The sequence below is a fragment of the Muntiacus reevesi genome, chromosome 14, assembly GCF_963930625.1.
Source record: "Muntiacus reevesi chromosome 14, mMunRee1.1, whole genome shotgun sequence".
NCBI lineage: Eukaryota > Metazoa > Chordata > Mammalia > Artiodactyla > Cervidae > Muntiacus > Muntiacus reevesi.
Genome location: NC_089262.1, coordinates 63,623,956 through 63,639,989, shown reverse-complemented (window position 1 = coordinate 63,639,989; position 16,034 = coordinate 63,623,956). Strand labels below are relative to the sequence as shown.

The following is a 16,034-nucleotide window of genomic DNA, read 5'->3' as shown; positions in this document are numbered from 1 at the left end:
ATACCCCATGGTGTGCAGAACTTCCCCCAACCGGGCATCGAAGCTGAGAGCCCCACTGTGAAGTGCAGCGTCTCAACCACTAGACCACCAGAGGAGACCTCTGCTCACACATTTCTAAGCTGGGGCTTTGCTTCCCTGACTAGATGCTGGAAAGTCCCGCCCTCTGTTCTTGGCAGGCTGGAGCCGCCTTTGGTTAATTCTGAGGGGTGGGCCAGGACGGTCCCCTCCCTCCTACGCACAGGAAGGGACTGAGTGCAGAGATCTCCCCTTGGTTCCCACCACAGAGAAGTCTCCTCCCCCTGTCTTGTTCTTGGAGTCCCAGGACCCAGTTCTTGGCCAGAGAGCAAGGGGGCTCACTGGCCAGAGGCAGCACCCCCATGAGGCCAGCTGGGACTTGGCCTTGCTTGGAGGGAAAGTTCTGGTCCCTGGTGTGGGCTGGGGCCCCTTCCTAGCAGAAGGTTTTCTCACCAGTGAGAAGCAGCCGGGAAACTCTGCTCACAGACTCAACCATTTGGGGGAACAGCTGAAGTGATCCCCAGGAGGGGAACAGTGGGGGACCTTTTGGTTCTCAGTGGAATATTCTGCAGCCGTGAAACAGCACGGTGAATGCTTGGGAGCTATGTGGGGGAAATGCTTTTTATGTAATGTTAGAAAAGGCAGGAAGCAGAATTAAGTGTGTCCTCTGATTGCAAGGAAATTAGAAAGGGTACTCAGTACTACTTCATGCTTAGTACTTCCACACTACAAATGGAAGAAAGTCAGGCAAGAGGAAAGAGCACTGGTTTGGGGTCAGACTGAGCTGGGTTCATATCTCAGTGCTGCTCCTTGGATCTGCAGGAAGTGTTTTCTCCTGGAAAATGCAGATGAGAATCCTGTAGGTGAAGATTTGTTTTGAGAATTAACCACAACCATGTTATCAAAAGGCTTCCCTTATAGCTCAGTTGGTAAAGAATTTTCCTGCAATGCAGGAGACCCAGATTCCATCCCTGGGTCAGGAAGATCCCCTGGAGGAGGGCATGGCAACCCATTCCAGTATTATTGCCTGGAGAATCCCATGGACAGAGGAGCCTGGTGGGCTACAATCCATGGGGTTGCAAGAGTCGGACACGACTGAGCTAACTGAACCACCACCACCATGTTATCAAAATGTTTCCCTGGTGACTCAGTGGTAAAGAATCCACCAGCCAATGCAGGAGATGTGGGTCCAATCTTTGGGTCTGGGAGATCCCCTGGAGAAAAAAATGGAAACCCACTCCAGTGTTCTTGCCTGGAAAATCCCATGGTGAGAGGAGCCTGACAGGCTACCTTCCATGGGGTCGCAAAGATAGGATAGGACTTAGCCACTCAACCACCACCGTGATAGCAAAAACATCTGGCTGCAGACAGGTCACAAAGAGACAGCAGAGCCAGTGGTGCTCCTGTGGATGAGGGCCAGCCAGGGATGACGAAAAATGTGTTATGAGTTAAGGGGTGAGTGTGGGGAGATGGGGGAGTTTTCTCCTTCTTCCCAAGCTCTAGTATGACTGCAATGTTTACTGCTGTAATTTAAATAATAAAGTTCAGGTTTTCTGTTGACATCCCCGGACTGGGATGTTCTCCGAGGCCCCTGGGGTCCATGCCACAGTTTTCTGTTTCATGCAGAAGCTGCTTCCCCTAGGCTGACACGGGTATACAGTTTAAAGATTGCTTCATGTTGTTCTTTTATTTTAAGCATTTTCAACTTGTGTAAATAACACATCCTCTTACAGACTTTTTCACTCTGGTTTTCTTTATCTCCCATCAGGACTCTGGCCTCAGAGGAGGGGCGGGGGATTAAAATAGTGTTTATTCCTCATTCCCTGAAGGAAGCTGGATCATATAATCAAAATTAAACAAATATGTAAACTTCCCTGGTTACTTGTCTGCCTTTTTCCTAACATATAGCTGGTTTAGCAGGAAACTTCCCCTTATCGTAACAAAGCAGTATTTCTCCCAACTCCAGCATCCACTGAAGTCGCCAGGCCTCCCTGAAGGAACATCTACTCAGGGTTCCCAAGCCAGTTTCGGAAAGAAACTCTCTGATGAAGAGATAAAGTCAGAAAAACAACGATGATGGGAGCTGAGATAAAAATAATCAAATCAGGGGGGCCTGTGATCTTTGGTGCTTTTGATCTGTGGTCCTATGTAACGTTTCCTGGAGAGTCTGCCCACTGCAGGGACCTTGGAGAGAGCCCAGTCTCTTGGACACTGGAGGACGCTGCCATCCACAGTCAGGTGGCTGGCACAAGGCCGCGGTGGGCGTGGAGAGCGCAGGCTCTGCCGGCCTGCGCAGCCTCTCCTGACGGTTCACACTGGCAGCATTTCTCCCAGTCGTTGGATTTTTGTCCCGCAGTATTGCTCTCCAGCGGGCCCTTGCGCTCACCCTGTGGTCCTGCAGATGGCCCGCAGCCTGGCCCTGTGTGCACCCCCCTTGCCGCCTCAGGGACCCTCCCTAACAGACAGGGCTGGCCTGCTCTGCCGGAAGCCTGTGGCTCCCTCTGCCCATGCTGTGTACTCTGAGCCTCCCTGGCGGGCATTCAGGGCCTTCCCATCTGGTCCCCGTGACGTTGACCGCGCCCTCACTCCTCAGCCCTCACCCCTGCAAAGCAGTGGCTGCCCACCCTCAGACGCTCTCTGCCACACCTTCCATAGGACTAAACCTTCCTTCTGGGTCCAGCTTGCCTGACCTCTGCCCCTACTGCCTGCAGTGTTTCATCTCCTCCCTTAACACCTGGCTCTGTGGGCATCACTCCCTGCCCCCAGCCCCTGGCTAAATCTGGGATCTCCTCTGGGCCTGATAGCCCCTCAGTGCCAATGCCTGACATGGTCTCTGTTGTTATTATTGGTCCCGAATGTTCATGTCTATTCACCTGTGTGTCTTCTCTTCCATGGAAAGATTCAGATCTCCACAAGGGCAGGATTATATCCTCAACTGAGCTCCTTTACTGTTTCACATCAGCAGATATATCTTCAGAAAAGATGGATAGATGGGTGGATGATGGATGGATGATGGACAGATGGATGAATGAATGGATAGATGAATGCATTGATGAATGGGTGGATGGTTGGATAGATGGGTGGAAGGATTTTTGGATGGATGGATAAGAAGGTGAACAATGTATGTATGGAAGGATGGATGGATAGGTAGATGGAAGGATGACTGATGGACAGACGGATGGATGGATGGATAGGTGGATGGATGGGTGCATGAATAATGGAGTGAGCATCTTGCCTGCTGCCCTCTGTCCATTGCTTAGCAGAGCCACCTACGGGTACAAGGAATCAATAGGTGGCTTCTTGCTTCCCTCTCTACATCAGGGATCTAGAGCTCAGTCAATCATCATGTGTTGATTCCTAAAGAGCAGAGAGAATATGGTAAAAAATAGCTAAAAAGGCTGATGGAGGTCACACAAATGTAGCTTCAGTCGCAGTTCTGCCTTTAGCTAAGCTAGCTGTGTGACTTTAGGCAAATAACTCAACCTCCCTGAAGCTCCATGTCTTCATCTGCATAATGGGGTTAATGGTCGTCCTTACCTCAAAGGGTTATTATAAAGATTAAATGAGGAAATGCATGGCAAGTAACCAGGCCAAAGTTGGTATTCCATACAAGGTTATTGAATACATGGTAACTATCAGTCAGGACAGTTTTGTTTGCAAGTATCAAAAACCTAGCTCAACCTGGCTTGTAAGCAAAAGGGGGCACCGCTACCTGGAAAGTTTACAGTGATCTGATTGGCCAGACTTGAGGCACACCCGTTTCTGAGCTGGGGTGAGATCAACCCACTAGTTGGAGAGAAGCTAGATCTCTCCTCCCTCTGGAGGAGGAGGGAGGAGCAACCCGTGCCCACAGGGCTCCCCTGCTGTGGGAGCTGCGAAACCTGGACCTCTTTCACGATGGCCCAGGGCCTGTGGGAGGTGGTGCCTGGCCAGCACCTCCCCACCCCCGCCCAGGGCTCTCCTTACCCTCCTTGGGTGGGAGTGACCACTGACATTCTGCCTCCCTGTGTCAGGGGTAGTTGGCCAGAAGAACCCAAGGAAGGGGTTCCTGCCCAGGCCCTTAGTGACCTTGAGATTAGGCGGGTTCCTTCTCCCTCTGTGGACCCATTTTCATCTGCAAAATGGACTTATTCGAGGAGATGCTCTCCAAAGTCTGCTCCAACTATAATAAAGGCAGCAGCTGGCATTTATCAAGTACCTGATGTGTGCCAGGCCTTTGCTGGGCACTGGAATCACAGATGAAACAGACAAGCCCCTGCTTTCCAGGGTCCACGCCTGGTATCGCCCAACCTTTCCTTGCCACTTCCAGTATCTGTCATAGAACCAAGATGCCTTTTTAAAAATTTTGTATACTTTTAAAATACAGTTTAAGCTGTATTTATTGTATACAGCTTAAACATCCAAAGCAAATACGGTTATTCCTCAGTATCCTGGGGGCAGGAGGATTAGTTCCAGGACCCCCCACAGATACCCCAACTCCGATGCCCAAGTCACCTATATAAAATGGTGTAGTATTTGCATATAACCTACACGCATCCTTCCTTATACTTTAAATCATCTCTAGATTACTTGTAATACCTAATACAATGTAAATGCTATGTAAATAGTTGTAAATACAATGCAAATGCTATGTAAGTAGTTACCGGTTCACAGCAAATTCAAGTTTCGGTTTTTGGAATTTTCTGGAATCTGTTTCCCCTGAATATTTTCAATCCACGGTTGGTTGAATTCAGTGACACAAAGCCGGAAGACACAGAGGGCCGACTGTGTGTTGAATGTTTTTTATTTCCCTCATGAAAAACTAAAACCTCCAAATCTCTACTACCTTCAAAACATATCCAGAATCAGACTTCTTCTCCCCACCTTTACTCACAGCTCCCTGCCCCAAACTTGAGGCACCATCATCTCTACCCTGGAGGAATCCTGCAGCCTTGTCCTAGCCCCTAGCTTCCTTGCCCAGACCCCAGCCCACCCTCCCATCCCCCATTAATAGTCTACTCTCCACCATGTGGCCTGAACTTTCCTACCATGTCTTTGCTCTGCTGCTGCTGCTAAGTCGCTTCAGTCGTGTCCAACTCTGTGAAACCCCATAGACAGCAGCCCACCAGGCTGCCCCGTCCCTGGGATTCTCCAGGCAAGAACAATGGAGTGGGTTGCCATTTCCTTCTCCAATGCATGAAAATCAAAAGTGAAAGTGAAGTCGCTCAGTCGTGTCCGACTCCTAGCAACCCCATGGACCGCAGCCCACCAGGCTCCTCCGTCCACGGGATTTTCCAGGCAAGAGCACTGCAGTGGGGTGCCATTGCTCTAAATCTCCAAAAATGTCCCATCTCACTCAGAGTGAAATGGTGAAAGAAAAAGCAAACGACAACCGTAGGCTCCTTCCCACCCCCCCACCCCCCGTCCCCACCATTCCAGCTCTGCCGTCATTTCCTTCCACACCTAACCCACTGACACCGTCCCACCCACAACGAGCACATTCCCACCTCAGGGCCTGTGCACTGGGAGTTACTCTGCCTGGAATGCTCTTCCCCCAAATACCTTCACCTTCAGATCTGCTCAAGTCACTCGTCAGAGGGACTCCACGCTGATCCAGTGGTTAAGGCTCCACACTTCCACTGCAGGGGTGCGGGTCCCATCCCAGGTCAGAAAACTAGGATCCCACATGCTGCAAGGTATGACCAAAAAATTAGAAAAAAAGTCACTCATCAGATAGGCCCTCCCTGAAAACTCCGTCTAGCATAACACTCCATTCTGCCCCTCCTTTGACTGCATCCCACCAGGTGTGTTTTGTTTATCGTCTTACTTTGCCCACTGGAATGACAGCACTGCCCAAGTGGGAACATTATCAGTCTTGGTGACAGCTGTATTTCCAGGGCCTAACATGGCACCTGGCACTTTCTAGGTGCTCGCTAAACATCTGTTGAATGGATGAATGACTGAAGTCCCATGAGGGTTATTTTTTCTTATTTGCTCTTGGCTTAACTGCTTGTTATTTGCCTTCCATGGGTCAGTGGCTTGTTAATGGAGAAGGGTCTCCAGCAGGAATTCCTACCTCGGTGACTGGGGCCTCGGTCCCTCGGGCCTGGGGAGCCATGGTGTGCCTGCATTGTCATTGCCTTTCCCTCTTCATTTTCTCCTGTCCTCACTCCCCGTAGCCTGTGTTAATTGAACCCCATGATGTCCCCAGAGCACAGTGAACCCCAGGGCTGGTGTGGGAAGAGTGATCCTGCAGTGGGCTCTCATTTCCCGGGGTCGCCATTCTACAGACCATTGTGTGCCAGGGGCTGCCTGTGAGTCGTGAGCTTTTGCCATGAAAATTGTCCTCAGCTGCTGTTGTGAGCGAGCGCCAGAGACTTGTGCAGTAATTACCCACCTGGCTACTTCCCAGGCTACCGGAGCCTCCCAGGAACTGCCCCCCGATGGAGGAGGAAAGCTGGGAAGGACAATGCCCCCACCTCCAGACCGGGTCACTCTGAGCTGTGGCCAGCGACCAGATCCTTTGTAAGGAGACTGTCCCAAGTTTCTCCAGGGCCTTCAGGTCTCAATCCCCATAGAAATGTATTATGAAAGGTGTGTGTTCTAGAAAAGCCAGCCTTGCTAATAAAGAATGCCTTCCTCCTCTGTGGGTGCGGGGGAGGAGAAGTCGGAATTCCGGCTCGGGTGTCCTTTGGAACTCAGTATTATCATCGTGTTATTAGCTGCCTATTGAACACATGCTCTGTGCCAGGCAGTCTTCTTGGAACTCACCCACATGATCTTTCAGCAGCTGTGTGAGTTAAGCCAATGTTCCCATTTTACAGGCAAGGAAAAAGGCTAGAGAAGTGATTGGGGCTGCTGCGTGTCACACAACCAGGAAGTGCCAGAGAACTGAGATTCCAGGCTGTACTGGGGATCCCAAGAGGGCACCCAAATTTCCTTTTTAATAAAAATTATACAGAGAAAAGCAACCAAAGACCTTCCACTACTCCTCAAGAATCCAAGGTTGCTGTCGCCTTTAGAGGGACTTTGCAGCCCAGAAGTGGCTTTTGGAGGAAGCCTCTAGAAGTGGCTTTCCTTAGTGGCTCCGCTGGTAAAGAATCCACCTGCGATATGGGAGACCTGGGTTCAATCCCTGGGTTGGGAAAATTCCCTGGAGAAGGGAACAGTTATTCACTCCATATTCTGGCCTGGAGAATTCCATGGACTGTATAGGCCATGGGGTCGCAAAGAGTCGGACACGACTGAGCGACTTTCACACACTTTCTAGATGTGGAGGGTTTTGATGGGGACAGAAAAGTCAGTTGGTCCCACCCTGGCTGTCCTGACAAGCTCACTGGTGTTGGCCTGTCTGCGAGTGAAACGGCTCTGAACAGTGCTTCACTAGTCGGACATAAACAGGCTAACCTTGCTCTCCGCTCATCTGTGAAGCGCACAGAGTGAGTTTGCTGTAGCAGTCTTGGGCAGTTTGGAGTGACTGAAACTTGCGATTACAGGTCAAATTAAGGTGGAACTTACAAACGGACATGACTATCAAAAGACAAATCGGGGCCACAATGTCGCCAGGGGGCCTAACCCTGCTGTCTGTCTCTTCCCGCAGAGTCCAGCCCGCCGGCGCGCCTCCTGGCCACCCGGCCTTGCTGCGGCCCCGGCCCGGAGCGGCGCCCGGTGCTGGGCGAGGCGCCGCGCTTCCACGCGCAGGCCAAGGGCAAGAACGTGCGGCTAGACGGCCACTCGCGCCGAGCCACGCGGCGCAACAGCTTCTGCAACGGGGTCACGTTCACGCAGCGGCCCATCCGGCTGTACGAGCAGGTGCGGCTGCGCCTGGTGGCCGTGCGCCCGGGCTGGAGCGGGGCGCTGCGCTTCGGCTTCACGGCGCACGACCCGTCGCTCATGAGTGCCCAGGACATCCCCAAGTACGCCTGTCCCGACCTGGTCACGCGGCCCGGCTACTGGGCCAAGGCGCTGCCCGAGAACCTGGCGCTGCGCGACACGGTGCTGGCCTATTGGGCGGACCGCCACGGCCGCGTCTTCTACAGCGTCAACGACGGCGAGCCGGTGCTCTTCCACTGCGGCGTGGCGGTGGGCGGCCCGCTCTGGGCGCTCATCGACGTCTACGGCATCACCGACGAGGTGCAGCTCCTCGGTAGGTCGCGGTCCCCACCGGAAGGGAGATAGGGTGGCCCCGCCGGGACCAGGGAGTGGGTCCTGGTGCGCATGAGGGTGTGTTTCTTAACATTCACGAATACCCAGGGCTCCCTTTGCCAGGCATCTTCTAAGCAGTTGACACATTTCCACTCGTTTATCTTTGGCAACAACCCACCACCCCCGTTTTACCGATGGGGAGACTGAGGCCCAGAGTAAAGGATTTGCCTTGCAGAACCTGGATGGGCATGCACACGGGTGCGGTCCAGAGTCCGCGGTCCCGTCCAGGTCCCCTCACCTGCTCCTTCACGAAGTAGTGTGCTCACTCGCTCACTCATCCTTTCATCCGTCCCTGTTTGAGTCCCTTCACTCCTTTGTTCACTTGTTTGTTCATTCATTCATGCAAGCATTTATTCTTCTGCTCACTCATTCATACATTCACTCATTCACATATCTGTTTATGCATTTGCTCATTCATTCACTCACAATTCACTTCCTCACTCAGCAATCAAACCCATGACCTAATCTTCTAGTACCTACACTGCCCAGGCGGTGGACAGTAGGTATCATATCAAGGTCCATGGTTAAGGGGGTCAGGGTCCACTGGGGATGCAGGCAGGTAAGTGTGGCCCTGACTCTCACAAAGGAGGAGTGACTAATTCTGAGATTCTGATGGTGAGAACTCATGGGATACAAGTCTGTTGCTCTTAAGACCCTATTTTTCTCTCTTTTTAAACTTTTTTAAAATTGAGGTAAAAGTCCCATAACACAAAAGTGAAGTGTACAGTTTTGTGGCGTTCCGTTGGCAACCATCCCCTCTGTTTAGTTCCAAAGCATTTTCATCACTGCAAAGAGAAATCCATACCCGTTAAGCTGCCACTCCCATCCTCACCTCCCCCCAGCCCCTGGCAGCCCCTGGCAGCCCCTGACCTGCTTTCTGTTTGTGGCATTAGCTCTTGAACCCAGGTTGCATGTGAGCAGCCCAGCCTCCACTTCTGGGGGAGAAAAAGGAGAGCAGGTTTCTCAGGGGACACAGCCCTATATGTATTTACCTACAATGAATGCACAGATCTAAAGTTTGAGTTTTGATGGAGTTATACACCGAACACCATAAGCCAAGTTGCTGCCTGCCCCTTAAGGCAGCCCCCCGCTCCCCTGGGGCAGCCACTGTTCAATTTTTCACCATAGATTATTGCACCACTACTTGACCGTCACATAAATGGAATCATGCATTATATGCATTTGTGTCTGGCTCCTTAATCTCAGCACAAGATCTTTGAGATTCGTCCATGTTGTTACTATATCAGAAATGTGTTCCTTTTTCATTGCCCAGGAGTGTTCCCTGATTTGAATGGAGTACAGTTTGTATATCTGCATGTCTGGGCGACTTCTGGTCTTTCTGCCCTGCATCTTGAGGGAAAACCCTGGCCCTGGGCTCCTTGCTGCCGCTGTCACTGCCCACACCACCATTGGGCAGGGAGGGGAGATGCATGCATTCGGGCCCCCAACTCCCCAGAAGAAAGGCAGCAGAACTGAGCAGCTAGGAGCAGAGGGATGGGAGTCACGTGGATCTCTGCTCCACACATGGCTCTCCACTTGCCAGCTCTGTGGCCTTGGCCAGGTGACCACACCTCTCTGTACCTCCGTTTCTTCATCTGTAAAATGAGTTCACGATAGTACCTACCTCATGGGAGTGCTGGCAGAGGAACATGAGATGGTGTATGAGAGGGATACCGCATGACGCCCGGCATGTGGAAGGCCCTCAAGAAATAATAGCTAAGAAATGGGGATCTGCCCGTCTGCACAGGGGCTGAGGCATGCGTCTGAAATCCAGGCTTAGACAGGCCAAATTATAAATAGCTACCCATCCTCCAAGCTGGGGTCTTACTCGGGCATTTTAACCATGTTCCCCCATGCTCTTTTCCATGGAAGTTTCTGGTATTTTACCCGCAAGAAATGCAGGTTTCTAAAAGCAGGGGGTCCTCTAGACCCCCTGTCACTCTTTTTTGAAGCTCTTTATTCCTATAGAGCGGGGAAACAATCGGGCCTCATTCACCTGCTCCTTCAGACAGCCCAAGTCTCGGTACCAGCCGAGACATCACAGCCACTCCATAATCAGCACAAGTGGATTAGGATTTTTTTTTTAAATACAAATTGGAAGCAGCCTCTACTGATGACTTTATGAACTGAACAGACCTGTGAGGAGTCATGGACTCTTGCCTCCCTGCCTCGTTCGTTTGTTCATTTAACAAGCCTTTGCTGAACCTCTCCAGCACCCCACTCCCCTTGCAGGAAAGGAAAGGGCCGTGGAACGTCAGTGTCGGGGGCAGACAGGAGCCTCCGTTTTCTGATCTGCCAGTAGCACCCGCGGTGGGTGGTTGGTGCGGAGCACCTAGCACTGGTGTGGGACGATGTTCGCAATGACACGCAGGAGGGAAGATGAGATCGGAAAGAATGCCATCCATGGGTGAAGGGAGCATAGGTGAATCTCACTTCCTTCTTTATACCTCTCTGAGTTATCTTTTTAATATATACAGAAAGGGCTGATATTGCTTTTACAAGCAGAAAGGGCAATAAAGTTATTTTCCTTTCTGAAGGTTATATAAGATAATGGAGAACTTACTGACATGTGATCAAGGCTCAATAAATGTTTCCTTCCCAGGGAAAGAGAAAATTGACATTGGTTATATCAGGGTGAAGGGGTTATGGGGTTTTTTTTCTCCTCTCCCAAGTTATCAACAATGATTTATAATCAGAAAAAAAATTATAATAAAAATAAGGAAGCAAAGTAGTCATGATTTTCTATGGTTTGAGTCCGGGCAGTAGGTACTCTGCTGTTGCCAGCACAGCATGAGAACCACAGAAATCCCACCATAAGTGGGGTCCCTCCCTCCCAATTCCTGGAAGAACTGGGCTTCTGAGAGTGGTGTCCACTGTACCACCTGGATAAATAAGAGATGGCTGATGTTCGTATCAAGCAAATTCCTCTGGCCTCCTTTTCCTCATGAGGAACAAGAAGGTTAACACAGTTCCTTTAGGGTCTTAGCTGTAAAACTCCAGAATAGGGACCCCGCATCCCTCCTTCAGGTGGCGCTAGTAGTAAAGAACCTGCCTGCAGTGCAGAAGACACAGGTTCAAACCCCAGGTCCAGAGATCCCCTGGTGAGGGAAGTGGCAACCCACTTCAGTATTCTTGCAGGGATGATCCCAGACAGAGGAGCCTGGCAGGCTACAGTCCATGGAGTCACAAAGAGTCAGACACGACTCAAGTGTAGGACCATCCATCTGTCCCTCCCTCCCTCTCTCGGGTCCCACCGGATTGAGCCTCAACACCAACAAGCTACAGCAGCATCTGGGTAAGGCTGTCAGGTTTAGGATGCCCAGTTACACTTGAATTTCACAAAAACGATGAATAATTTCCTTAAGTATATCCCATGCAATATTTGGGGCATACTTAGAATTTGGTTTTTTAATTTTTATTTTGGAGTATAGTTGATTTACAACAAGTGTACAGGAGTGATTCAGTTATACATATATCCATGCTTTTTCAGATTCTTTTCCCATATAGTTTATTATAGAAAACTGGGGAGAGAAGAATTTGTTGTTTATCTGAAATTCAAATGTAACTTTGCTTCCTATACTTTATCTGGCAGCCCTCATCTGGGAAGCGTCCTCCCCATCTGAGGGATGGGGTGCACTGTATTCACCCTGAATCTTGAGCCAAAATTAAGTCTCAGAAATAAAAAGGGATTCATAGTCCTTGCCTGTTTCTTTTACACGCTGGAATTGTGCTTTCAGCCCAGCATCCTGCAAAGGGGTCCAGCTGCAGCAGAGAGCACCGCCTCTCTGTGGCCGGACCCTGGGGTACCCCCTCTTGTGAGGTTCAGTCTTTCCTCAAGATAGGGTGACTTAGCCCCTTTTTATTTATTTTTACAGTTCCACTATATATTACAATTAATTTTTAAGTAGCTAAATTAAGATTTTTAGTTGGAGTTTCAGTATCAAGCTCTCAAAAATTGTAGAATGAATATACAGAAAAGTAGAAGAAAATAGTAGACCTGAAAAGCACCATGAACCAATTCAACATAATTAAGATTTATACAGCTTTCACACAACAGCAGGATACAAATTCTATTCAGGTTCCCATAGACTGTATACTAGGAGACGCTGGACATAAAACAAAGTACAATAATTTCATGGTCTAAAAGTACTGAAATCATACAGTCTGTTCTCTCATCACTGTGGATTTATGTTAGAAAGACTTCCTTGATGGCTCAGTGGGTAAAGAATCCACCTGCAATGCAGGAGACACAGGAGACACGGATTCGATCCCTGGGTCAGGAAAATCCCCTGGCGGAGGAAATAACTGAGGCCCTTCTAGATAAACAGTCGAGGGCTTGGAGAAGGGAAGTATCTTGGTTTGAGAGTGACAGAACCAGGATTAGAGCCCAGATGCATCTCCCTTTAGTTTGGTGGTTCTCAGCTTTGGCTGCATATTGAGGTCACCTTGGGGCGGGGGGGTCATGGCTCTCAAAACTCCACTTCCCAGGCTGCACCCAGACCAATTAGATCAGAACCTGGGGGTTGGCTCCAGGCATCCAGGTTTCCTAAGGTTCCTGGGGTGATCCCCGGGTGCAGCCAGGACTGATCACAGTGACCCTCTCTGCACAGGCCCCTGTTCCTCCTCCCTTTCTGGTGCCGGGTTGAGTTCCTCAGACCTCTAGTTCAGGGCACCGCAGCATCACAGAAGCCTGTTCTCTTGTTTTGTCTTTTCTGCTTCATCTCCAATCCTGACTCCCACTCACGCTTTCCCTGCCCAGATAAGCAACACTCTTGACGTCTGGCATAAGTCCTTGAGCATGTATTTTTAAAAAATACATAGAGCTATTTTGTATGTTTGGCATGCATAGGTGGATGGTATCGTGCTAAGGGTCTTACTCTGTTTTCCTTTTTTCACATGTCCCATTTTAAGATTTATCAGTGTCCATCTGTCTGGTTCTGTGTTTCCTAACTGATGGATACCTGGGTCACCCCCATACAGACAGCATTGCTGGATACATTCTTCCCCAGGGCTGCCCTGTGGCTGCTGGGGTTACATTCTCTGAGGCACTGATCAGGATGGGCTTACTGGGGCCCTGAGTGGTCCATCCCGAGAGCCTGTGATTTCTCTGGATGCTCCTCTGGACCAAAGAGAAGGAGCAAATTACTTTCTACTGAATCAAGCGGTTCTGGGACCCAGGAGAGGGAGGTTCAGCCAAGTCATGCACACCTGTCCCCCCTCTCCTGACCCCTTTTTCTCTGAAAAAGCCCCTTCCCCGGGCTCTGGAGTGTAGGCCTCATGCCGTCCTGAGGTGGCCCTGTCCCTCTTCTGGGCAGCTCGGGAGTGGTCCACGTCAGGGCCTCTGCCCAGTGGCAGAATGCTGGTCAGACTGAACATGTGACACCAGCCCAAGGCCACGGCATTGCAGACTGTGCTGTCAGAAACCTTTGCTTTCAAGAGATGGAAACTGGTTCAATCTCACTCAAGCAAAAATAAAGGGAGTTAATGTCTCGTGGACTGCAAATTCCAGGAAGCAGATGCTTGTTAGCCTGGCTCAATGCAGGGGCCTGAGAAGTAGCACCCAGAATATTGACCTGTCTTTCCCTCTTGCCCTGTCTTTATGTCATCCCCCAGCAGGCTTTCCCTTTGGGGAGGGGGCAAGGCCACCATTATCTCCAGTTCCATGTCTCATGAACTTAACAAATCTAGCGGGAAAGCTGCTGCGATCTCAAGATCTGGCCTCACTGATCTCCATGGCCAGAGGGATGAGATAAGAGGGACTGGCCAAGTTAAGGCATCCTGCTCAAGGTAATGAGTGGAAATAGGGTGGGGAGAAGTTCCCTCCAAAGAAAAGCTGGTGCTAAGACCAGAAGAAGCAGGGACTGGATGCCAGAAGCCAGGAACAGCAGCTGCCCAAAGGCTTTATGTGGGAGTCGTGAACCGACCTTGAGAGCCTTGAGCCCTTCTGTGAGCTTACTGGACTTCCCCTGTGCCAGGCACCACGCTGAGGGCTTTGCTGGGTGATGTCTCCCAGACCCCACAAGAACCCCGTGAGACAGAACACAGTGTTGTCCCCATCCGCAGACCCCGCATGGATGAATAACTTGGCCAAGGTCACCTAATGGTTGGTGGTTCTCGAGCCAGTATCTGTTCACTAGGATTTTATCAAATGAACAAATTAGGTGATAAAGATGAACTTGTCGATCTAAATCATGGCCTGCTGGTCTGAGTGCATCACTCCATGCTGCAGATGAGGAAACTGAGGCCAGAGAGGGGCAGGGACCTGCCAGCTCATCAGTGGCCGTGGTGTGTGATAGGGTGTGGCCCGGGACGCAGAGAGGTGCCTTGGCGTGGGACCTGCGAGCACCCGCATCAGGCTGGCAGGAGCAGCTGCTGCTGGCTTCATCCAGAGCCTGAGGGGGACCCGCTCAGAGCAATGGGCTTGGGTAGTTACTGTTTCCTTTGCAAACAGCCCAGCCCAGCGCCCAGCCCCGCCCTCACAGTCAAGCCTCTGCTTGGCAGGCTGGCCTGAAGGCGTCTCCTTTCCCCGTCAGGAGTGGGATCGCCACTCTGTGGCCATGTCCTACTAGGGGTCCCTGAAGGCCCACTGTGTGCCGGGTGCAGCACGAGGCACATGGTTACTCCTTCCACAGCTCTGCCATCCGTCCTCCCCACGGGCCTGTGAGGCAGGGGTAGGGCTCCCCACACTGCAAGGGGAAGCTGAGGCTGCAGCCAGCACTGGCCAGGGACCAGCCGGGGTCTGTCTGTCGACCTGTCCAGCCTTCTTTGGTTGGCAGCAAGGTGGCATGCAGAAAGACCCAGCTCAGTGCCCAGACCCTGCCTGCTGCCTGCTCTCCCGTGCCCCTGGTGGAAGGAGCCCTGCTCCTGTCCCCTCTGCCCGTTCAGGGACATTCTCTGGCCATCTGTCCCTTTCTTCAGCCTCCCGCTCCCTCTCCACAGAACCATCCCCGTGAGCACATGCAGGATTCTGGTAGCTCCCATCTTTAAAGAAAATGCCCTTGACAATCTCTTTCACTGGCTACTACCATTTCTCTGCCCTCCTTCAGAGCAAAACTTTCTTAAAGGTGTTGTCTATACCACCCCCTCCCAATCCCTGCTTCAGCTCAGCCTAGTGAAATTTAATTTAAAAAAAAAAATGTTGAATGTGAAATTAAAAAGACACAAATAGAAAGCAACTTTCTTTAACATTGTACAAAACAGTATGAGTAGATCCCAAAGGAAAGGAAACATTATCACCTTTACACCACCCTCTGATTTCTCATTACTATTCAAACAATAGAAAGTATAGCTGGCAATTTAAGAACTGGGGAAGAGATAAGCCCCAAACCCCTTTTCTACCATCTTTGTTCTGCACTGCATATGGCTGTGCTTCCAGACAGTTTCTGCTGTTTCTGCACTGGCCCAGGACTGCAGTTGTAGGTAAAACTGCTTAGGAGCTGAGAGAGACAATAAATGGTGGGTCCGTAGCCTGGTGTATCATCCATTCAAACAATGGGGCAGGTACCAGCCTGTAATTTTTAGGTTCTGCCAACAAGACTTTCTCTTGAAGTTAAACCAAAGACACCTGCCTGTATTCCCGAGGCTTTGTCGTATGTGCAGCAATGAATGGATCCTGAGGAGGTTCAACACCTGATCTCTACCGGTTACCCATGTAGTCATCACTGATCCAGTCTGGCCTGACTCACCCCATGCCCCATCTCGGTCAGTGTGAGCCCTTCAGCTTCGTCTCTTGGCTTACGGCACCCTCAGATGCTGTGAAGAAAGGTGGTCCCAGCCGCCTCAGTCACACACGGGCAGCCAGTGCTCGCAGACCACCAGAAACCCTTCTCACTCCC

The 16,034-nt window shown here is 50.8% G+C and overlaps 1 protein-coding gene across 1 annotated transcript in view; it reads left to right on the top strand.

Moving 5' to 3' along the window:
* The window catches only part of NEURL1B (neuralized E3 ubiquitin protein ligase 1B), a 44,483-nt gene that overhangs the window by 14,217 nt on the left and 14,232 nt on the right, over positions 1-16,034 (top strand). The window contains exon 2 of the mRNA XM_065905513.1: positions 7,595-8,140. Within this exon, the coding sequence (XP_065761585.1) occupies positions 7,595-8,140 (546 nt within the window). The remainder of the gene's footprint in view (positions 1-7,594; positions 8,141-16,034) is intronic.